The sequence below is a fragment of the Anomalospiza imberbis genome, chromosome 5, assembly GCF_031753505.1.
Source record: "Anomalospiza imberbis isolate Cuckoo-Finch-1a 21T00152 chromosome 5, ASM3175350v1, whole genome shotgun sequence".
NCBI classification, from domain to species: domain Eukaryota; kingdom Metazoa; phylum Chordata; class Aves; order Passeriformes; family Viduidae; genus Anomalospiza; species Anomalospiza imberbis.
Window position 1 is genome coordinate 25,858,855 of NC_089685.1, and position 24,510 is coordinate 25,883,364.

Consider the following 24,510-nt stretch of genomic DNA (forward strand, 5'->3'; position numbering starts at 1 on the left):
GGTCCATGGGACTTTGGGAGGTGACACAGCCAGAGCAGTTGACCCCAACTGACTGAGGGGACATTCCAGACCATTTGACATCATGTATGTAAAGTGGGGGGAAGAAAGAGGAAGGAGGTGACATATTGGAGTGATGGCATTTGTCTTCCCAAATGTAGTGGGTTGAGCTTGGCTGGGTGCCAGAGCCCCCCAAGCCACTCTATCACTCACTCTAGCAGCTTCTCACAGAAGTCACCCCTGTAGCCCCTCTGCTAACAAAGCTTGGCCATGCAAACGCAATGCACCAGGTAGCTGTTATGTGTGAAAGGGTCCTTCTCTCCTGGGATGGCTGAAAACCTGCCTGCCCATGGGAAGCAGTGAATTAACTCCTTGTTTTGCTTTGTCTGTGAGCGCAGCTTTTGCTTTCCCTATTAAACTGTCTTTATCTCAACCCATGAGTTTTCTAGCTTTTACCCTTCTGATTCTCTCTCCCAAGCCTGCTGTTGGAGCAGGGAGCCAGCGGCCACGTGGGGCTAGGTTGCTGGCTGGGGTGAAAGTATGACATCAGATCAGTGTGGTCATGCAATAAACAAACAGCTCTCAAAAAACTAGATGAACCAAGAAAGAGGAAGAAAAAAACAACCCAAAAACCCCACAACTACCCCCCCTCAGGGTGTAGCTGATTATAACTTTTTCCACTCCAGAAAGTACATTTTATTTTCAATTTCCAGTCTCACAATATACCTACCTCCTTCCTTGTGCTCAAAATTTACAAAGCTTTAGCTTGTCAGCTCTGGGAATTCTCTGACTTTTCTCTGAATATTAGTTACATAATAGCTTGAGCTAAGCAATCAAAGCAGTGATAGGTCAAAAGGAAGATTTGCCTCAGGTGATGCAGGAAGTTGATGGCAGAGCTTGAAGCTGAATACACATTTCTCTGCTATTCCGACAGCACAAAAACCAATAGAGCCTCCTTGACTGTTTGGATTTTGTTGTCTTCTTTCCAAAGAAGCACTGTTTCTGAAGCCAAAGCCACAAAATCCAATGGCATTGAAAGAGCTAATAAGCCAAAGAAGTATCCCCAAATGGCACTGTTTTCTAGCTCTCAATGGCACTTCCATGATGTTACTAATAAATTATATATCTTACAATCAATATTTTCTACATGCATACTGTACTTTGTGTCACTTCAGCTGTCTGTGAATGTGTACAGTTCTTGAGATACTAAGAGGAGCGTGTTAAGCCTTGGATTTTACACTCCTCATCTTCAAAATAGTTAGTTCCAAAAATGCCACAGCTTTTTGGTACTGACATTTCTAGTTACAAAAGACAGACTTGAAAGTCATTGTTCAATCCCTTTGTTTTGTCGGACTAAAAGACAGCTACTGGAAATTTTAGGTGGTAAGAGGTGGCAACAACAAATACAGCACTGAATTTTAGAGGGATGAATTCAACTTTTTTTGACATTGCAGAACAGTGTAACATTTACTTGTCAACAGTGCAGAATGCAGTAAATAGACTAAGCAAGGAACTAAGAGGGCCGGGACTCCAAGGCCCACTCTTCTGAGGTGACAGCAGTGATTGAGATGACACATCCTACACTTCAAATTGCATTCTTCAGGTTCTTTAGGGGTTATGATTTATCTGTGACTGATTAGGGAATGGGCTAGGCATCATGGCATTACTCTTCTCCATGCCATGATATTCTCAGAAATGTCCAGATTTTTCTCCTGTGAGTTTATCTGGTATCAGCTCATTGAGAAAATGCCTTCAGAACTGAACATGAAGAATCAAGCATTTAAGATCTGAAAAACTGTGAAATAGGCATTTAATTAATAAAAAGGATGGTTATGAGTTATACTGATATTCATTATTATTTGCATTATCAGAGTCTAGGCAATGCTGCTTATAAAGATGATGCTTTCATGGTACTTGTAATAAAGGAGCAAAAAGATGTTTCTATCCCTGGAAATTTATCGTTTATGACAATTGATAGCTGATGGATCCTGACTGACAGAGAAAAGAAAGGCATTAATAAAAGAATTATGATTAGCACAAGAGTAACATCCCATCTCAGCTGTGTGAAGTTCCTATAGCCATGAGGAATGACTGCTCAAAAGCAATTACAGTGAAATTTTATAAGCCAGAGGCAAAGCTGTATGTATGTTGAATGCCCATTTCTCTTTAAAGAAGCTCATCAGAAACTGCTTTGCTAAAGAAAAATGTTTATTAAAGTTGCTTTTCATACAGAAGTCATGGGGAACACTGTGAGGACATGGGTCTGTCATGAGTTAAGGCTCGTCATAATGAATTACAAATTATATTCTGATTTTGACATTAAATTAGCACAGTTTCTTTGGATTATTTCTCTGAGCGCTCCAAAGAGACATATTACGAACTTATAATAATTGCTCACTGGTCTTTTATCAAAACTTAGGCACACACCTTTGCCACTGAAAAATTAGACTGGGCTCTGCTTAGGAACTACCTGGTGCAACAAAATAGCCTAATATGCAATTTCTATAAGCAGCCTTAACCAAAGCATAAATAAGATAAAAATTGTGACGAGTTAAGATCTTGGGGACTGCTCTCAATTTCCTGTCAACACTTCCTTTAGGTTTTGTTTGTTTGTTTGTTTGTTTTTTGCAAGGCCACAGGCTGCTCTCCTCCATATAAAACTGCTTTAACTGCTTTCCTCAGGGTAGGAATTGGTTATGATGGCACATATTAGTACACATGTTAGTTCCCACAAGGGCCTAGATCTGAAATGATGCAAACTCATGGTGACTTCTTCTACTCGTTTATTTCTAGAAGAAAGGTCAGACGACCAGCCCAAATCGGTGTTTCTACACTTTCACTCCAACGGAGCCGCAGTGAGGGCACGTGGCCGCTGCTCTCACGGCTGACATTCTCACGGTCCCGTTCATCGGACCTCGGGCACCCCGGGGCTCCGGCTGGGAGCCGCTCCGGGGAGCAGTCGGCACCCCCGGCCGGGGCTCCCGGGAGGCGCCCGGCCCCGCCGCATCTCTCTAGGCCCAGGCCGGCCTGGCGAGCACCGCTCCCGGGGCCACCGGCGGCGCCTGCACCCCCGAGCCGCCCCAGGGAATCACGGTGGGCGCGGCGGGGAGAAGCGAGCGGGCTCCACAGCGGGAGTGGAACGGAGCCGAGCGGAGATGGCCCGGCCGGGTCCCGCCCGCCCCCGGCCGCGCCACCGCCTCTTCCTGTCATGGCCGCGGCCGGGCAGCGGGAGCGCGGCGGGGCGGCGCGGGCCAGCGCCTTCGGCTGCTGAGCGCCCCGCGGGCGGCGCGGAGCGGAACGGGCCCAGCCCGGAGCCGGAGGCAGGAGGTGACTGAGGGGCATCGTGCGGGCAGGGCCTGCCGGGGGCTGCCCCAAGGAGCGGCAGCCCCGCGGCGGCGGGACGGGAAGTGCGGGCGCTCGGGGCTGGCGGGGTCCGGTACCGGCAGCCGCTTATTTGGGTGTCCCGGCGCGGGTTTTCGTCGTGTGCACCCCGGGAACGAGCCATCCCCGTGGGAAGAACTATTGCGGACAGGGCTGGTCCCGGCGTGCTCCTTGGCAGCACCTTTCTAAGTTGTAGGAACCACGACAGGCGTTTGTCCCGCAGCGAGGGTGAGCACGGTAGCACTGCCCGGGAGGGTAAATTCACGCCCTCCCCAGTGTACCGCAGTCTGTCCATGCTCTCGCATCCCGAGGATGCCCAGTGCTGGGAAGTGTGGGTGAGTGATGTGCAGCACCCATCAGGCCCTAAACACCTGGTGAAACAGGTGCCCGCGTAAACATCAGGCCCGCGTAGCAAGGCACCAGATAAGCAGGCTCTGGTGGCTGCAGGCAGGAGAGCCTGTTCTGACTTTACCTCACGGTAAGTCTTCAAAAGATTAGTTTCCACGGAGTTACGTAACAAAATAGCAAATCCACCGTGGCTGTCTCATGATAACAAGTCGTTTGCTTTTGTGACTGGGAAGATAAAACCTAAATTTCATGAGCCCCACAGAGATACCTGTAATGCATCAATCAATTGGCTTTTGGCAAGACAAATCCAGGGGAGGAGGAAGGAAAATCATGTAACGTTCCTTTTGTTTTCCTTGTAGATACCAGTGAAGTACCTGCTGTCCACCACTTTCTTCATTTAACTTCCCCTTGGGGTCAGCTGCTTGTCAGCATGCCTTCAACCAAGAGCACCTCAAAACTTTTCCTGGTCCTCGTGTCACTGCTGCTGGTGCTGCCAGTTGTTGAAGCCCTGGACACAGGAGATACCATTGCCTTCCTCCTAGGCCTCGCTGTCAGTGTTGTCGGATTCTGCGCCTGCCTTGGCTTGTACGCAAGGAGAAGGAATGGGCAGCAGTGACTTCAAGAAAATGCTCAGATGAAGTGAATTTCCGAGCACAGCTTGGGGCTGGGTGTAAGACTGAGCTTTGGTTCTGGATAACTTCTAAAAAATATGTAGCAGATATTTTTGCAAACCCCTCTTACTGTTCAGTACAACAGAGTCAAGACTGTACAAGAATGTGCTAATAAAAGGGATTTGTACAATCTGTCCTCATTACAAAAAGATAATTTTATATTGTTTGTGATTAAATATTGCCTTAGAGAAGGGTAAAAACTTTTTGAATGGGGAAGTAAAACTATAAAGTGGCTCACAGTAAAAGTTTATAAATTTAGCATGTGAGGGAGGCCATCAGCAAGTTCCATAATTTTGGTTTCAATGTTTAATCAGGAGGAACCAGCTATTAATCTTCCAGTCAAGATAACAAGAGTTTTGAAATTAGTCTTAACTAGCTAGCTAGTGGGCAGAATGCTCTAACTTGTGTGCTTGCGCTCACGTTCTCTGTAATGACAGTTAGCACCTAACAGCTCACTTCTGCTGTCACATGGATGAAACTTAGGAAAACTAAGGAAACATTAAAGGCTTTTTTTTTCTTTTAGAATATTTTTAGACTATTTTTTTTTAGAATATGCCACTCCTGTAGCAAATTATTACCAAGTAGGTACACCTAAGAATGAGATCACCATTTTTACTTAACATATATTTCACAGAAAAGTACATGTAAGGCTATGTAAATCAGATTATGGATATGGGCTTTGTCTCTTGTTTATTTTTTGTACTCAGCTTTTTTCTAGGCACACCAGGTTTAAAGCTTAGTTCATTTGGTGTTTGCACTTTTTTCTCCAAAACTGGAGACTTAGTTATTAGAACTATCAGAAGACCATTGTGCACATGTTTATTTTACAATGTAGAAAGGACTTGCTAAAATCCTGGGTTTAGTCAATTAGTCCATTGTTCTTGCGTATTCCTTGTGACAAACCTGTGTTGCTAGCTAAACATTTAGGCTTCTCTAACTGATGCATGTGACTTCCACAGAAGATTAGGACCAAAACCAAAGTAAAAAATCCTGGTGCAAAATGGGAGATGTAAATAGTCTTATTCTATTCATGTTCAGTCAGATTGTGTGGTATATGGTTGAAAGACAGTAGTATATCTAGGACCTGTTTCTTTTAAGTATCAAAGGTAAAATGGCTCAGCCAAGAATGTCTGCCACAAGTCTCTCTGACTTGTTAGGGTGTTCTAGCTTGAGCCAAGGAGCACAATCTGTAACAGCAGCAGAATAAGGAGCATAGGAAGATGAGCTCTCCGCAGCTCAAAGAATTTCCTTCTGATCTTGTGCTGTGGACACTGCCACACTCTGCTAGAAATCTTTGCTTTTATCTTTCAGAGTTATGTGTTTTGATACTATTCTTCCACTTCCTCTGTGCCTCTGTTCAGTAGAGCACAAAGCAATGGCTATGGGCAGGTCTTATGTAAGTAATTGGGTGGGCAGAACATGTTCTCCAGATCCTGATTTCTGCATGCCATTTTTGGAAGAAAGGGACAGAATGCACAATTACTATGTAGAAATGAAATTTACAGCCCTAAGAGGAGCTTCAGACAGAAGTATCACTTTTGAAAGCTGCCTAGCAGCAGTAGATGATCCTGTTCGTGATAATTCAACTAGATGGGTGCAAGCACAGATTGAAGTGTGATCTGTGATGTTCCAGCTTAGCTAAACAAAAAAAAGCAAAAAGCAAACTAAACAAAAATACCCAATAAAACCCCCCACAAAATTGCCACTCAATTTACTTTATAGCTATGTTTTAAAATGTTGCCAATTTTTCAGTAAAATATTAAGTATTGTTCTTTCAATAGAATACATTTTAACACAAGCAGATTTTACAGACTCCTTTATCTATACCTTAAAAAAGATTCCTGGCAATAGTTTCGCATACTTGGGCAACAGTTTCACTGCAGGAGAACAAAATTCTAACAGAGTTAATTATCTTCAGGCAATAGGGATAGGAGAAATTGCATTATTTTCCCAAAGCTGTATGTACTTCATGGAAAGGGGTTTGCACAGCATAATGGCTTTGTTTCCTGGGTTCTGATAGAAGCTTTATTGTTAAAGACTTGCATTTGTCAATTACTTGAGTGTAAAATCAGATACCCCTGTTATTCCTCTGTCTTAATAAACTTCAACATATGATTTGTCAACAGCTTGATGGAGTAATTCTTATGAAAAGGAAAATTGAGATGACACAGGTGACTGAAGCTGTTGGAATTTCTTCTGTTGACTATTATTTTCTTACCTACTTTTGCTTATGTTAGATAACTTTATTAACTAATGTATCATAAGGTAGAATTTCAGTTAACATTTGTGCAGTGATTGTACTTCTCATGGTCCTATTATTTGTTTATCCCATTTCAGTAACTGTTACTTTAAAGCACTTCAGGGCACTTACCTTACTTTGATACAGTCAGCTTGTAGTTGCAAAGAATCCTGTTTGTCTGGTAGAAGGAAAACTTGAGGTATTTCTTTTTCCTTTTGACTATGAATTTTCAGCATATCTTACGTAGTTGCCTTTATAACAGAAAAGCTATTTATGTCGGTTTTGTAGCTGGAGACACAAGGATATAAAAGACCATTTTCTGTTGGTTTGGGGTTTTTTTTGTTTTTCTTTTAATGAAGCATTATGTTCTATTGCTTTAGTTATTTGAAGGTTTTTAAGAGCTAGTTTTATCCCAGCATTTTGTGAAAACGGGGTTCTAGCTCTTTACGGATTTCAACTACTGCATAAATCTGTAAGCTAGTACTAGTAGTAGCTATTTTCAGAGCAGAAAATAGAAGCAGCCTGACTATGTCCACCTCTTAACAAACACAACCTACCCTCTGATAAAAAAAACCTGCAGGACAAGAAAGAGTAGCTTTTGACTGCTATGATTTCCATATGTTTTAACAATAGTGTAGCTATAAAAACAGCCATCCTAAAACATTTAACAGTCCATGTACAGTCTCTTTGTGAATGGACAGATGGCCTTCACTTCTCCTGACGTACCTCCAAGTGCTTCACACTAGCTAGGCCTTACCATTCTGTTGTGTACAGCAGTACCTGGGGCTAGAATACAAAGGTTTCACTCAGTTCCTAATGCACTTGCTTCTCTAGGTGTGTGAGCACTGGTAAACCACTATCTTCTACTCAGATAAATCCTGCTGCTGCTGGTGATGCTGCTTTAAAACTGTTGTACAGGCCTGGCAGTTATATGACATCTTCCATTTGAGGACCTTTATATGTTTACAGGTATTAATGCTTGCATCCCAATTGTATCCTTGGAGCAAAGTAGGAGGAGAATCACTGTCTTACGATGGAGTCGCAGGAAGCAGTTGGTATCTCCAGGATACTCACTGAGTTTTCTGGAGTGTGTTGTGCTTGTGGTTTTCAGCCACTACGCCTTTCCATGGAAGCTGTCCCTGGACTAGCCCAGACTCTTGTGAACTGACTAGACAAAGTAAAACATGGTCAGAAGCCCTGGTTCTTCTCTGCATAATGTTCTTTACATAAGCTATGTGAGAAGGGGAGTTCACTATTTATAACAAGATAAACATGGCTAAATGGATGAACCAATTTACACAAAATGGTTAATTATTATGTGGCTACAGAAGTAACCTTTCTATTCATTTCTACACTTGATGAAAGGTTTGGCAGATATCAACTGGTGTAATGATAAGATTGTTAGGAGTGATGAAAAGGAGACCTTGTGTCTGGTTGTCCTCCCAATTTACACTTGAACAAATAGTAAATGATCTGAAGTCAACAGGAAGTATGTGTTGTTCATCAGATAAAGAAAGTGAGACTACTAATTCAGAACCAAATGCAGCAAAACATATTGGGCAAGATCTGATGTGACTACTGATGCATGGGACCCAAATTACTTAATTCCTGCTGAAATCAATGTTCAGAACTTTCAAGTGACAAGTTTTTAATACAGTAGACACTGACTATATTGCTAAATGTTCAATTCTTAAAGAACATAATCAGTTTTTAAATTACAAAATTTTCAGCTCACATGAATACACAGTAACACCAAATATTACATTTGGAAAACAAGTTTTCCAGCAAGCAGCCTGAATTTACATACGAGGTATGATATGGTAAATGACATAAAAGTACATCATTCTTTGAACTAAAATTAAAAGAACAATAAAATTATATAGGCATTCAAAACATTTCCAAACCTTGTACTGTTTCCTCAGCTCAGTTTCTCTGTAATGGAACTTGAAAATGTGTGGGAAGCTCTGTCACATTAAGGTACAGATATACTAGACATTTAGCAGAGTCTTTTGTTTCTGGATCATTCACCTGATCAGATCAAAACAGATTTTCATGAGAAAAATAAAATAAAACATCCCTTTAGTGTGCATAGAAAAGAGACCCATAGAATCATAGAATCATAGAATCATAGAGTGTTAAGGGGTTGGAATGGCCCTTAAAGACCATCTAGTTCCAACCCTCCCTGCCATATGGGCAGGGACACCTCTCACTAAACCAGGTTGCTCAAGGCCTTATCCAGCCTGGCCTTGAACACTGCCAGGGTTGGAGCATCCACATCCTCCCTGGGCAACCTGTTTCAGCATCTCACTACCATCACAGTTAAAATTTCTTCCTAATATCCAACCTAAATTTCCCCTCTTTCAATTTGTACCCATTACTCACTGTCCTGTCACTACAATTCTTGGTGAAATGTCCATCTCTGGCTTCCCTTTAGGCTCCCCTCAGATATTGGAAGGTTGCTATGTGGTATCTGTGCAACCTTCTCTTCTCCAGACTGGACAGCCCCAACTTTTTCAGCCTTTCTTTTAGGGGTAATGCTTCAGTCATTAGTTTCATGGCCAAGAGTTGGCCATTGAATTGGTCCAAGAGTTCCATGCCCTTCTTCTGTTTGGAGCACCAGGACTGTACCCAGTGGTCCAGGTGGAGTCTCACAAGAGCAGAGTAGAACAGGAGAATCACCTCCTTCGACCTGCTGGCCACATTCCTCTTGATACAGTCCAGAACACAGCTGGTTTTATGGGCTGCAAGTGCACACTGTTGGCTCATGTTGAGTTTTTCATCAACCATTACCTCCAAGTCTTTCTCTGTGGGGCTGCTCTCAATCACCTGTCCACTCAGCCTGTAGATGTGTCTGGGATTGCCTTAACCCAGGTATAGGACCTTGCACTTGGCCTTGTTGAACTTCATGAGATGAGATTCACATGGGACTACTACTCTAGCCTGTCAAGGTCCCTCTGGAAGGCGTCCCTTTCCTCTGGTGGGCCATCTGCATGACACGGCTTGGTGTCATCAGCAGATTTGCTGAAGGTGCATTACACAACATAAGTGAAGACCTGAAAGCAGAGTGCCCTCCATCAGACCTAGGAGCTGCAAACATCAGAGGCAGGCAAGAGAGAATTGTGTCCACAAGCACACTGATGCAGAAAACTAGATGTTGCTGCTGGGTTGGGTTAAAGTTCGTGTTCTGCTTCAGTCTTCCTGTATTGGCCTGGTTCCTCCTCACTAGTCATTGTCTTAGAAATTTCAACTGGAACCAACAGTACTGGCTTCTTTCTCAGCTGCCATTCATTCAAGGCAGTAAAATTTTACTTACATCTTCATACTGCTACACTCTACTTGGCAAGTATCAAAGCATGAAAATTACCTTCTTTTCCTGAATGGAGCTAAAACACTGCAGAGCAACACAGTTCTGTAAAACTTAGAAGAGAAGGGTCTGTCTTTTTCTTCTGTTTTTCCATTCTTCTGTTTGTGCAGCTGATTGCACACACTGTGATAGTGCTAATAATAAATAACTCCATGTCATTCACTACAATCTCACAGAAAAGCAACCATCCTAAAACATGGCCAATTTTAATCTCAGCAGAATTAAAGTGAAGAAAATGGTCACTTTATCAAAATCTATTCACTTTCCATTTCCTGAGTTACCTGTGAAATAAGAATGTCTTTAATTCTAGAAGTTTTCAAGGACATTTTCTGCCAACATATTTCTGAACTGATATGGTACATGCTCAATATCTGCACTTATTTCTCAGTCTTTAACCTGACATGATTTTTCATGAGTCCCATGCTAGCAGTTTTAAATTTTATTTTTTATCTTATCAAATGACCTGGAAGATCAGCAGAAGCCATATTGACTCATTTTTCCTCAACAGCACATATTTATTTCAGCATCTGTGTGAAAAGCAAGGAACATTTAAGCTTTTCAAAACTGTGATCTTTGCAGAAATGCCATTTGTGATCAAATTCCAAAAGTCTATCCAGTATTTGCAGACAGTATATAATCTATGAAGTGGTATATATCTACTGAAAAAAAGAAGCCCTTTTTCATAAAAAGTAATTATAAAAAAAATAAAATTAAGGATGTTGATTGTCTATGTGGAGCAGTAGCCAATAAGAAACCACTATTTAGCACTAAATGTCACACAGCCATGTCATTCATCCTATCATATTTGCAAAATACAATACAGTATTGCAGAAAAAAACCCCATAAATCACAAAAATATATTTTATATTAAAAATCAACAAAAAGTACTTTTCAGAGAACAAATACATATTATTTGTAATAATTATGTCTCTAGTGTGAATCTCAATGAAGTCAGCTCAAAAAATTTTATTGTCTTAAACTGAAATCAAACTCTTCTAAAGGGATGACCATACTGCCTTCTGAATCCCATAAAACTTTGCCACAACCATCCCTCATGCCAGGGATGGCAGCAGGCTGTCCTGATGCACAGGATGCTGGCTAACCTCAAATCCTGCCTAGGAAGCAGCAGACAGCTGTGTCTCCCTGGGTGCCAAATGCATGCCCAGGCCACTGCTACCCTCTTGCTGCATAGATTCATCTCCTACTTAGAAAAAAGCCAAATAGGTGATGAGGTATTTGTTTAAACATTCAGGAATAGCTGTGTGGCTGATATATCTTTAACCTTCCATGCGAGATTTCACATTCCAAAATTTAATATTGTTGGCACACCTAATTTTTAAAAACCCAGTATATAATCTTTTAAAATACAGCATCCATGTGAGCTGAGGTGAGTACATCTAGGAGAAGTAGAAAAGCAGAGGACACGGTCAGATGAAAGGATATTCTAAATTGTCCATCAAAAAAAAGGGAAAACAGAAATCATCTTTGGGAAGAGTCTGAGCCAAGAAATATACAAGGTGACCTCCAGAGGTCCTTTCCAACCTAATTTACTGTATGATTCTATGAAATCCTAGTTGTAAATGGGATGCATAAATAGAAGCTCAATTCATTTGTATCTTCATTGTAAACAAGGATATATTTGTGGTGAACAAATCTAATCACAGTGTGAGCCCATAGGGAACCTGACTGGAAAAGCTGTGAGGCTGTTCAGTCATCATGTAAGACCACAGAGAAACCAGATGTACCAGGATTCTCCCACTGTGTCTAGTGAAACTCAATCCCTGAGGCATTAAAAGGTTATGGAAAAAAGGGAGCGAATGCAACACATGTACACTAATCCTCTTTTCGGAGTGGGATTTTTAGAGATGGGTTTATGGGGCTAGTACTGTACTCCAAATGGAATTCAGCTGCTTCAGAGTAAAGCCCCAAATGTGAATTATGTCAACTCCTGCCCAAGTCAACATTTTGAAAATATTAAGATTTGACTGTCAGAATAAAAGACCTTGTTGCACATGGAGTTCCCATTGGCATGAGTGGGAGTTTAGGACAAGGTCAAATACAAAATACAGGTTTGGATGCAGCAGATACATTGACAGGTTGGAGGGTCCCTGCATTTGACTAGTAGTGTACCTTGCACCAGGTGGTGCTTATTTGGAACTGCAGCCATGTTAGTCTTCATCTACATCTCTTTCCTTAGAAAAGTATTAGCTGAATTATTTATTGTGATAACTGAATGCCAAATTTTCATGTGGTTTAAAAACAGCCTGAAGTTGCTTAAATCAGTGCCGTCATCCTGATTTAAATTCATTTTGAACAGAAAACACAAGAGGCTTCATTCTGACCTTGCACCAGCCCTTATACTTCTGTGTAATGCAGTAGAATTATTCTTGATTTCCATTTATGTGAAAATCTAATTGGTTCTTAAAATAGATTCTGTCTTTTTTTCTCTCAGTCTGCTACCAGTAAATTATTTGACCTACATCATCATAAATATTAGAAAAAAATTATTCTCCCCACTCTTATTCCACAAATACACTTTAGAACTTGTGTATTCAACTTAGACTCTACTTTTTTGCCCCCCTAAGATTTATCAAGAAAGGCAAAAGAAAATCCACAAGTCAGCCTGCTCTCAGGGACACCATATTAATATAAAGTGCCTCTTTGCACACTTTCAATGTATGTGTGCCATACATGACTGATGTACATCTGCTTACCTTGCTGCCTTGTTGTTCTTATTATTTCAGTAATAAAAGCAATCTTTGTGGCAAACTGTTCCTTAGGAACTCCTTTCACCTAGTCTACATGAGGTTCTATGTATTAAATAAGAACTTCATAGATTTTCTTTTCCTGTCCAAAAGTAACACTGAAATCCCAGTAAAAAGGATTACATGCTCTCAATTTCAGAAGGGCCAGCAGGGAAATTATTAGAGCTATAGATAGAAATGTAAAGGACTAGAAATCTGAAATTTCATGAGTTTTGCCAGAGGTTTCTCTGCTTAACTCCCAATAGATTTAATGGGAATTAAGAATTAAAATCCCTTCTACTTCCAAAGGGATACTGACCTTCCAGTAGTGAATGTAAAGCATGTGATCACTTTATGTACACTACCAAACTAATCTGGAATTGACTGTACATGATAATTGACAGTGTGCTGCCTTAGTATATTCTAATGTCAACTGTTGTAACTCAGGACAATGAAAGTTGCCTAATTCAGTGTAAAATACAGGCTTTGGGAAATAAATGTCCTAGAAACAGGGCAGAGGCACTGACAGACATACCTTAAATGTACTCTTTCATGCAGTAGTAGCTAAGCAATTTGGTCAGTAAGAATTCTACGTCCTCTAACAGCACTGGGTTTTTGTTTTTTCATTATCTGGTGTTGCAGCCCTACCTTCCTTTTGTCCTGTGCTTCAAAAGTTGCAACCTGGTCTCACAAGAAATATATTCTAAATAAATAAACCTTATGAGTGAAAAAAATGTGTTTTTCATTTTTTAAACAGTTAATCACTGTCACCTGTTTACAGGAACTATTTCTGATCTTATTTCAAAGGCAGAGAAAGATGTAGCTTTTATGAAACTGGGACATTTGTAAAGAGTGTTATAAGTATATATGTTTCTTTAAACTTACTACCAAAGTAATAGAAACCCATAAACTACACTGGTTCCAAAAGTTCCTTCTAGGATACTAACACTGAACAGACCGGAACAAATCTTTCACCGTCCCCTGGTAGAGAGGCTTAAGTAATCCTTTCTCAAAACTGCTATATAATGCACTTTTTTTCACATCACAGCATACCTAAGGCTTAAACCATAATGCTGAGTCAAAGTCTGCTAGACTTGTATCTCTTTCTTCATTTTAGCACTTGGAAGTTCAGTGTTAAAGTCTCAACATATTCTTAGTACAAGCAATTATTCATCCTCTTACTCTTCTTGTATTTTTCAATTTCAGAAGCCCCCAGGCATGAATTACCATGTAGGCTTTTTACATTAAAAAGAAGCATTTTGCTTTCTGCTTTGAAAATGTATCTGTTCACTAGAAACCATACTTGAATATCCATACCCCCAATTTACAGATTTTTAAGTAAAAGTTAAAGAGTATAAGGGTTGAAAACCTACCTCACCTTAATATGGTTTTGGTTTAAGTATGTTCATAATTGTATTTCAAGACTGCCAAGTATACCAGAAGCCTGAAAGTTTCATAATTAAAGCCTTTACTTTTGCTCTCTCCAACTTCTCACTGAATCCACCGAAGGTTATCCCAACTGCATTTACTGTCTAACTAGATTTGCCTAAATTGGTCAAAAATTAATTTGAATATAGCCTTGTAATTCCACTAATTTTATGTTTTCAACTGTCTCTCTCTGGCTTTGACAACAGAAAATAACTTCTTACATTCTTGCTACAAGTTTTTCTTCTGATTTCTTACGTCTTACGCCAGAATGGCCATTAAGTTACCTTCCCTTTTTTAACTTTTCCTTCTCTTCCCAAGATGTGATCCATGTTTTGGTAACTAACCTATATGGGAATATAAATCATTCAGAGCAATAGCCAGCTCTTTATGTCTGAAGGTCTTCCATCTGATTTCAGCTTGCCAGCACTTCATTATGTTCCATGGTTGGCCTTGTGGCAATGTCCTTTGAAAATTCAGTACACTAAAAAGGCTAAGAAAAAAGAAAGAACTTTCTTTTCATCAATATAGAGCATGCAGGTTGAAATGGATATATCTTGAGGACCCATAATTTCAAAGAGAATTCATAAGTTTTACATAAATTCTTCAAATTGCCACAGTTTTGTTATGCATGCATATCTATGAAGAGATATTATACATAATAGAGAGATACAGTATATCAACTAAATGTTCTTTTAGCTTTTGAAGCATTACATTAATACCAAATTTACGATGCAGCACAGAATTACACAACAGGTATGTTTTACTTGGTTACTGCTGGTACTGTACTCTGAGGAGCTAGTGTGCTGACTCATTAAAAGAGTACTTTTTTGTCTACATACATATCTCAGATTAGGAAAAACAGATTATTTGGATCTCTTTTTTCCGCATTTTGTTTTAATAATGTAGAACAAATAAATATAGAGAGACTTAATAAAATTATGCAGTGAGGAACTGTAAGAGCTTGAGAGGTAGTTTAATTATCTAAAACATGACTTAAGCAGAACCCTTCACAAAAGGACTCCGAAATCCCTCACTGCAGCAACAGAAAGACTTACCAGTGCTAACTTTTCGATTTACATTTGACATTTGCCCTTTAGACTTGAGGTTGCAAGCTTTCCTTTCACGCGCAGAACTGACTAAGAGTGTGCAGTGTAGAATCCCAGTGGTCCACATGTGACACAGAGCATAACCTAAATGTCTTGTTCCCAGCAATGTCCCTACAAGAGTCTGATCTGAGTGCTGTGTTCAGGTAAGGTGCATCTGCAGTAGTGCTGAGTCCAGTGAATGCCCCAATGCTGCAGGAAATCCAGATTTTTTCCACCTAGTACTTACTGACATTGCACAAAAGAGAAGTTCTGGAATTCAAACCCAGTTTCCCACCTCCAAAAAAAAAAAAATCCCTGAAGTACTAGATAGTACAGTCCTGGAAAGCATGGTCTCCTGTTTATCCTGGACTCTCCAGCTAAAAATGCAAGAGCAATGGGAGAGGGAGAGTGGGATATGGGCAGAAGAGACTGACTTCCATGTTTGCTGCTTAGGATTCCTGCCCCTTAAGGCAAGATTTGGGTCCTAGTCTCGGCTCCATAGCCTGACATTATGTAATCCATGAGAAGACAAAGCAAAACCAGCACTAAACTATCTATGTAGCTGTGACCAGATCCCATGCATTTCTCCTGCCAGCAGACTGTCTTATCTAGTACAGTGCAACATCCTGATTCTGCTCAATGTTTCACTCTTTTTTTTAAATACCACACCCAAACATTGCCTGACCACATGCAAATACTAGTCCAATTTAGCAAAAGATACTACCATTTGCTACAATTAGGCTGGACTAGTTTTGCAGGTGACATTTCAAATAAAACATTAATTCTTTCATACCTCCATGAAACAGGCAATGCAGTAGTAAATTAATATTTACAGTTTTAGAGTTACATCAGAGATGCATTCATGCAGTTCCTCCTACCATGCCCTCAGTGCTGTTTTGATAGTATCTGCAGAATTCAAGCTGTTGTGTTTCTTAAAAAGATGACCTTACCTTTATTGACAGACTCTTCCCTGCATCCTCACAAGTATAAAAAATTAAAATTATTTCTCCTTATTCTACATATAAATGAGAATATTTCATGCTTAATATCCAACAAACTTACAAAATGGAACCATGGCATGAGGTTCTAGATATCAAATTATTTGCTGTGAACAGTTAACAGCTGATCTTAACAACATGATCTGACATGAATATCCAAAACTATTTCCACTTTCTAGATCCTAAGACCTAAAGCTTGGTAGTACAACATATATTCATGGCAACTGCTTGCAAAACCAATGTTCACCCTCCACCTCAGACATTACAGATTTGACTCTTCATTGTCTCAATCTTGTGCATTCAAAGCAATTTTCATTATGCAGTATAATGAAAACTTTTTAAAACAATTTATATTTTCTTTACAGAGCTTTACATCAATCCAGAGTCATTACACAATACTATATAATACACATATATATACCTGTATATATCATATCTATACATAAATATATCAAATGTATATGCTGTATGTGTTATCTTAAAACTTGAACAATAGATTTGTAGGAAGGCTAATGCCTGATATGAACTGCTCATATCAGCAAAAAATAAATATTTCTTACATTGACACTGTTAATTTTTGTCTCTAAGCACGGCCTAAAAGACAGCTTTGAAAGATGCCAGTGACAGTTATCCTATTTTATCCTATTATTTTTAAATCCCCCCTCAGTATATTGCTAGAAATAGAAAATTCTTTTGTCAAATAGTCTCTCTAATCCTACAACATACTGTCCATGGTTCACCTCTAACCTACCTTAAAGATAGCAAAAAATAGAAGTATTTATATATCTCAGCTCTACAAAAATGATTGATTTGACATATATCCTTATGCACTGATAATAGTCATGCAAATAATTCCACAAGCACGGGAAGAAATAGTGCAGTAACTGCAGCAGAGGCAAGAGGAGCTCAGCAGTATACACTGCACAGAATCACTGTATACTGAAGCCTCAGTTACAGACCAGGGTCCCTAGGGAGGTGTGGCCAGTCTGAAACTGGAGGCCAGCCAAGGGAAAAAGGTAAACTCTAGGACAAGCAGCCAACACCTACATTCACAAAATTTATAGGTACCTCACCTGCCTCTGAGACCTTTCTGCTCATGTATCAGACTTCACTAAAATCAGCCTTCAGGTTTAAAAAAGAAGGAAGGGAAGAAATATAAGTAAATTCACTTAGGCATTATATAGCTTTATGACAGAATGTATATGAAAAATAATGAACCATAATCACTCCTTTCATTAAGCCCCAACTACATGCTAATAATCTCTAGTGAACCAACAGCACTAGAAGGGATGGGAGAAAAACCTGCTAACCCAGCAGTCCCTCCAGCCAAAGAATATTCTGTATATATCCATATATGCTGGAAAACTATGAAAGAGCTTGGGATAGACTAGGTTTACATAACAGGTAAAGTATTGTGCATCTCACATGACTCTCTCTTTGCTTTATATAGGATGCATAAAAATATTGGACGCAGCTCAGCTGGAAGAATTCATCTTTCCCCTGTCTCTCAAATATTTTCAAGTTTGTCTTTCAAGGCAAGCATTCTGTTCTGTAATGTCACTAACCCCATTCATTTTGCTCCAGAGTGTTCCACTGGTGCCTATAATGGTGATAGGAAAAATGTATTCCTGAATGCTGTGATTGGCACTGTTAATGACCATGACGCTGCAGAGCTGCTCTGTGCTTCAGCAGGGTTAGCTGATTTCAAGACCTGAATTTCCATTTAGCAAGGTAAACCAGAAGTATTGTATGGCTGTGGGAAAGCATTTTACTGAAAATCAAATGTTAAAATCACATAGACAAAAAGACTATAAAACATAATACCTGAGAAGAGGTGAGGTGCACAAAAAACACAAACCACTTTGTTTAGGAAAGAAAATCTACAAAACTTTCTAAAGCTAAAAGACAACGCTTCTGAAATCACTGTAACACTGTAGTAAATTAAAAGAGCTTTCCGTGTTAGTGGTCCTGAGGTGCTGGCTTGCATTGACAGGAAACCTTTTCTTGTATGGCATGCTTCTACTTCTACCCAAAGGTCACTGATACAGCATCATATGGTAAGATAGGGGAACAGTCACTGAAGAGGCCAAGGTTGCTTAGCCATGCATCAGAAACAAAACATCATTAGCATGGGTCAGTGCTCCCAATTCAACTTCTAAATTCTGGGATACTTTCTACCTGTTTCTCGCCAGATTTTTTTCATATTATTTATCAGATAAGCCTCACGTAAAAATCATGCTTTTCACCCATGGTGATTTAGTCATGAATTCCTAATGTGTTCAGCTGCTTTCAAATATTTTGGTTGTTGAATTGTACCACTGTGATGCATTCGCATTACCGTATGTCATGCAGAGAAAAACAAATAGTGAATGGAATGTATTTACAGTGGTTGAAAGACATATTTTATTGTAGATTTTACTAAAAGATCTACAATTAATTGGATTAATTAAACAGCAGATGAAAATACATTAAGTAAATGAATCATTATTTCTGTAAGACCATGCCGTGTGTCTATGCATATGCTTCAACAAATCCCATCTACAAGATATGTAAGGAGTGGTTTTTTTGGGGTTTTTTTTGGGTTTTTTTTGTATAGAGAAATAAGACAGTATTCTCCCTCCTATTCCACATTCAATTACCAAAACACCAACAGGTTTTCTGGCATAGAAAGAGAGTGGAGAGACTGGATATAGCAGGAACTTTACTAAGTTTGGTTCACATTCTCTTGATGTTCTGGCAAGAGGTCCTTTCTCCTACCTAAGTGTGCAGGTAAAAATAGTGTTCCTGAGGTCTGCAGCTGAGGGTCCTGCTGTAGACACTGTTACTGAGGCATCTTTACAGTGCTGCCCATATTAACTAAAAACTGTTGACGGAATAAGAATTTCAATGCTCCCCACTAGCAAAACTGCAAGTTCAGAATAATTCACATTAAAAGACTTGTTATTCAGACACATAAGATAGTGCTTACCCTCCAGTATGAAAAAAATCTAACCAAACAACCCAAAACTTGAACTAAACAAATTGCATAAAGATTACATTTTGAATATTACATTATTTATATATTTGCATGGAGAGATCCAAGATGAAAGTATTAGAAAAATACTCTTGAGTATTCTCAACCGTTCAAAAATACTATCTCAACAAATGTATCATCTTGAAACTACTTCTTCAGCTAGTATAAAGTTCCTTTTTTTCCTTCTATGGAGCTCCATCATCGTTCTGTATCACTGTGGATGTGACTGCTTTATCTTTTTTAAGTCACTTGTTATTACTTATCCTTGGCCACGAAAACAAGCATTTCAGTAATTATTCAGCACAGTACAATATATACATGCTGCACAAACAACAGAGATAATAGATGAACCTCTCTTTGACTCACTAACTCTCTCTTTTCTTTCCTCTAATCATATATGTAAAACCACCATTTCTGAAGTCCAGCATTTTAAAAATGCACCTTATCTTTCTGCAGGCACAAGTAATTAGCAGTGCAATTTAACATTGTTAATTTCCCATGGCCACCGTTAAGTTCATTTGCATTTTTAGCTACCTGATAGGCAAGTGAAGTCAAGTAATTCCACGTCCATACTACCTAGATTGCACAATAACTGAATTTAACACAGCAACACTGATGTAGCAATTTATCTACAAAACCTATATGCAGTCTTTCAAATGCAGTCCTAGTGAACAAACTGGTAAAAGGTATTTAGAAGCCTAAGGATACAGGTAAGTATCTAAAGGGATTTTTAGAAGCGTATAGGTGCCTCACTCCCATTAGAGTCACGCAGAGCAGTTTCCCTCTGCAGGGCAAAGCACTTTTCAGATATTTGGCAGATAAGTGTATTTGTATTTAAACATTCATTTATTCCTATGTAAAAGTGCAGCATAGATCTACTTTTAAGAACCAAAACTAATTTTCAAAGGCAAGTATGAAATATTTTTTATAATAATGAATTAAATATTTTTGAGAAATATTTATAAAACATCAGAGGGTCTGGCTAAACGTCAACATTAGAAAATAAAATTATTATCCATAAGAATTGTTACAGTCACATGAATGCAATTTTGTTTTAGGTGAAAACAAGCATCATTGAGGCAAAGACCACTAAAGAGATTTGCAGTGTGGGGTGAAATTTATGTTTGTGTTGAGAGCCAACCCAAGAGCCAGACACTGCCAAAAATGTCTTTACTCTGAAAATGCTTTACTAAGGATAAGAACCAAATATATTGCAGGTGACATTCTCTATTGTGCAGGGGTCCTACACAGGTCTCTGTATTATATAAGTTCTACTTAAATACTGCTCCAAAGTTGCACAAATCTACTGCACAGGCAAGAAAGTTCCCTTGAAAAAAATTCTTGAGCCTTTTGAAAAGGATGCACTTTAGTAGCATCTATCACAGTTTTTCAAGCAAAACATAAATCTTGCGCTGGCCTCTGCACAGGGGTGGACCCACCTTGTAGATTATCTCTTGTGTATTGTAGAAATATTGGAAAATCCTATAGTGCTTAAATTTACATTATGCAGAATGGGTTGACATTGCATATATAGAAATTTCAAGACAGTCAGTAAACACATTAATTACTGAAATGTTCAAGACAAAAGGGACTTGAGTACTTTAGATTTTAGCTATTGATAGCTTCTGGCCCCATGCTGAAATCCTCATTCCACTGAAATAATTGAGAGACATTACTGACCTTAGTGAGGACACTATCTCAACCCATCTTTTCAACTATAATCATTAGCCTTTCTTCCAATGCAATCTCTACCTCAGACTACATTAGTGAGATTTCTCAGTGTCAGACTTCTCAAAACCCTTTCCCATTCTGAGGAAAAGGTTCAAAACAATGGGAATCACCTGGTTCCCAACTGTGAATTTCAGGGCACATATCCTCAAAAGAAACAGATGGCAACTACCCCAAATGCTGCTTACACACCAGCAAATTCCTCTGCAATAGTATTTAACTATGCCCCATCTCTGCACTCAAGTTCCTGGCTCCTTGGCCATGTGCACCCAAGCATCGCCTCACAGGAGAGAACTGCCCAGACCTGCAGATGATATCAAAGACTGAGAATATCAAAGTAGGATTATCCAAAACTATGATCTTGATCTGGGAATGGACTTAGTGGATCCAATTCACTAAACAGTGTTCCTTGATCATTCCTGAATAGTACCTAATTTGGAAAAAAACCTAAAGACTTGGAATACAGAATCCTCAGTCACCACCAACAAAGCTTAGTATTTTACCAGTTATTTTCTTGGCCATAATACTTAAATAACTCAAACAGGAGAAAATTAAAGAGCTCTGTGCCATAACTCTCAAGAACTTCATAGCAGAGTTGTCCAAACCTGGAGATGGTTCTCATCTTTGATCTAAATCAGAAATTGTTTTGCCTCTTTAATTTTCTAGTGAAAGTTCTAGTCAGACTGCTGCTAACTCTAATAAGGTGCATGAACCCTCTTGTGCTTGTACTTCACTTACACTCTCTTTTTCTACCCTTCCTTCATGGGGCACAGCAGTACATAAGTATGAAAAGAAAAAATGTCAAGGAAAGATATTTATTTCCCTATGAGTAATCACTTCTTCTGATATGCTTGTCTGGGACCACAGGCTCTCTGTGTTTTGAAGCCTCCTTTGTGTTGTCCTTCGTGTTACCCCCCCTTATATCATGTGGTGGACAATTTATTCAAAATTCAGGATACTTACTTGTGCCAAAACCCCAATAAATTCTTCTTGGCTACCCCTAATCCACTCACTATGCATCTTGGGCTGCCTCACACTTTTTTTTTCTGAACCTTTCATATCTCTAGTCCAGCTGATTTGAAGAGCTAGTTAGCACAGACCTCATCACCTGTCCTTATATATCTCTTCTCCCTGCCTTCCAATTGTTCTTGCTTTCTGGAGCCATCTTTGTCTGACATTTGCCTTCACCTTCCAGATTCTCAGCCCCATGACTCTTGGATTTTTTTCCCCTACATGGAGGACGTGACCTGCTACCTATGCAACAGTTTAACACAGCATCGTGTCACTCCACTGTCTTGCTTTGCAACAAAAGTTTCTCTTGACTGACTCTACCCTTACAATAAACAGAATGGAGTTCAAGCCATATGATGGACTTTAGATTTGTGACTCCGAATGAGATAATCTGCTCCCTAAAGCACCTCTTTCTCAGTGATTTCTCTTATAGGAACCTAACTTTGTTATGTGGCACTTCAATCTAGATGTCTAAATTTTGTTGAACAAAATTAACACACTTGTTCTCAGGTTACACCTGTGATGACAAATGGATTTATGCTGAGCTGGTGGTTGAACACTGAATGAGTTCTGAAGTTCACAGATTACTTCTAAGTGGTTTGTTACAGGTCTAAAAGGAGAGCAAATTTTAAAATATTATATAGCAATATAATTTTCTAACATCTCTAAAAGAAAGCCAAGACAAAAAAAAGTTAAAACCTGCGACACTGAATCTATCTTGGACAAGGATAATTGTATTGTATTGTTTACTCCTAATAAAAAATCATCATTCTTACACATACCAGAGTGTAAGAATAGGCCCTGATTATGACCATAACTATAGTCATTCAGCATTATAAATCTTCCAGATCTTGCATTGCAAATATTTCATTTCCATGCATGGCATTTGGAGAACTCTGTGCTGTATTAGAGAGACCATTAAAGCTACTGCCTTACTCTTCACATTTTAAGAATGACTTCAAAGGTCATTGTTCATGTCACTGTGGATACATATATTTAACAACAAAGAGAGGAGGGGGGTCTGCACAGCTCAGGTGATTGTGACATGAGAAGTGCAACTTGAAGTAGTAACTTTAACAACCACCCAATTTTTAAAAGTGGAGCTAACCCCTTCCGACCCAAAGATGAGTACAATCATGTCCTCCTAATTATGTTTGCAGAAAAGAATAAAATATTGTGTGGTACCTGAGTTTTGTGTCAGTTTTCTGCCTAAGAATAAATTTTATGTGAAACAAGTCACATGGTTGAAATAGTGTGATGTTGGTTTTAGACACATGTATTTTCCAGTGGCGGCAGACCTCTAGGCTTGGTCAGGCTGCTACTGAAGCTAATTTTGTGGTTTGGCAACCAATTCCAATGCCTTTTAGTGAGTGTCAAAAAAAAAGAACCCAAACCTGACAACAGCCTTAAAAAATGTGTGTAGTCTACTAACGGTCTCACAGATGTGACACACATTATGAATCAACCCTATAAATCTGTCCCACAGAAGGATTTATGCTGGCTTGAATGGAAGCTCTCAGCGAAGAAGTTCCTCAGGATCCAAATCTCTCGACCCAAAACAAGCTGTTCCTCAAATGCCTTGCAGCCAAAGCGAATTACTCTTGGGGCATAGCTTTCATGTTCCCACTTCTCCCGGGTAAACTTCCACACAAATCGAAGAGGCGGGAGGGCGGAGGGATTCCAATCCTTCCCGCTTCCTCCTGGTTTTGCCACGGTGGCACCAGCGAGGGTCAGTCAGTGCCAGCGGGTGCGGGGGCCGGCGGGAGGCCCCTGCGGCGGCCCAGGCTACAGCCCGCCGCCTCCCGGCGCCGCCGCCCCGGCCCACCGGCCCGCATGACATCATCGGGACGGCTCGGGATCGATCCCCGCCGGCCGCCGGCTCGGGCGGCGCTCCTCCGCGGCGGCCGCCGCTGCCGCCCTGCGCGCCGAGGGGGAACGCGGGCCCTGCCGCGGACGGAACAGGCTGACACCAGATTCATCCCTGCCGCCATGCAGCGAGCGCGCTGACAGCTCTGCGCCGGCTTCGGGCTGCGCGTCGGGAAGCTGCTCCACGGGCTGCCGGGGGGAAAGGTGCGGTGTCCTCACGGCCCCGCGGCGAATGCGCCCTCCGCGAACAACGGCACTCCTTAAGGAGCCCTCCCTGGCTCGAGGGTCAAGAAGAAGGAATTCACCGGGTGGGAATCGGGAGGAAGGAAAACGAGTTACGAGCGGGAGGATCAAGCGGCGGCAGCTGAAGAAACCGCCCGGTCCCTCTCCTGACAGGCTGCGACGCGCAGCGCGGCGGGCGCTTCCAGACCCCCGTCGTAAGAGAATGGGGCGGGAGGGGGAGCCCAGAGGCATAAACAAGGAACGCAGGACCTAATTCCTTCCCCTCCCTTTCCTCACTGGCTTGCCCAGGCTCGCCAATAGATCCAGCTCGGCTATACATCGCGATGGGAACGTGCTGCCAAGGAGGCTGCCTTCCCGTCACTGAGGATGCTGCCTTCCCCTCACTGAGGAGGCT

The 24,510-nt window shown here is 40.5% G+C and overlaps 1 protein-coding gene and 1 long non-coding RNA gene across 2 annotated transcripts; both read left to right on the forward strand.

Annotated features, from left to right (window-relative positions):
- The first annotated feature begins 4,080 nt into the window (after positions 1 to 4,080).
- SMIM30 (small integral membrane protein 30) lies at positions 4,081 to 6,056 on the forward strand. The gene has a single exon (XM_068189950.1). The coding sequence runs from the start codon at positions 4,157 to 4,159 to the stop codon at positions 4,340 to 4,342; it is 186 nt and encodes a 61-aa protein (XP_068046051.1). The 5' UTR covers positions 4,081 to 4,156; the 3' UTR covers positions 4,343 to 6,056.
- A 14,567-nt stretch (positions 6,057 to 20,623) lies between these two features.
- Positions 20,624 to 20,916, forward strand: LOC137474969 (uncharacterized). The gene is made up of 2 exons (XR_010999593.1): positions 20,624 to 20,842; positions 20,874 to 20,916. It is a non-coding gene; the product is annotated as an uncharacterized lncRNA (long non-coding RNA).
- The last annotated feature ends 3,594 nt before the right edge of the window (positions 20,917 to 24,510 follow it).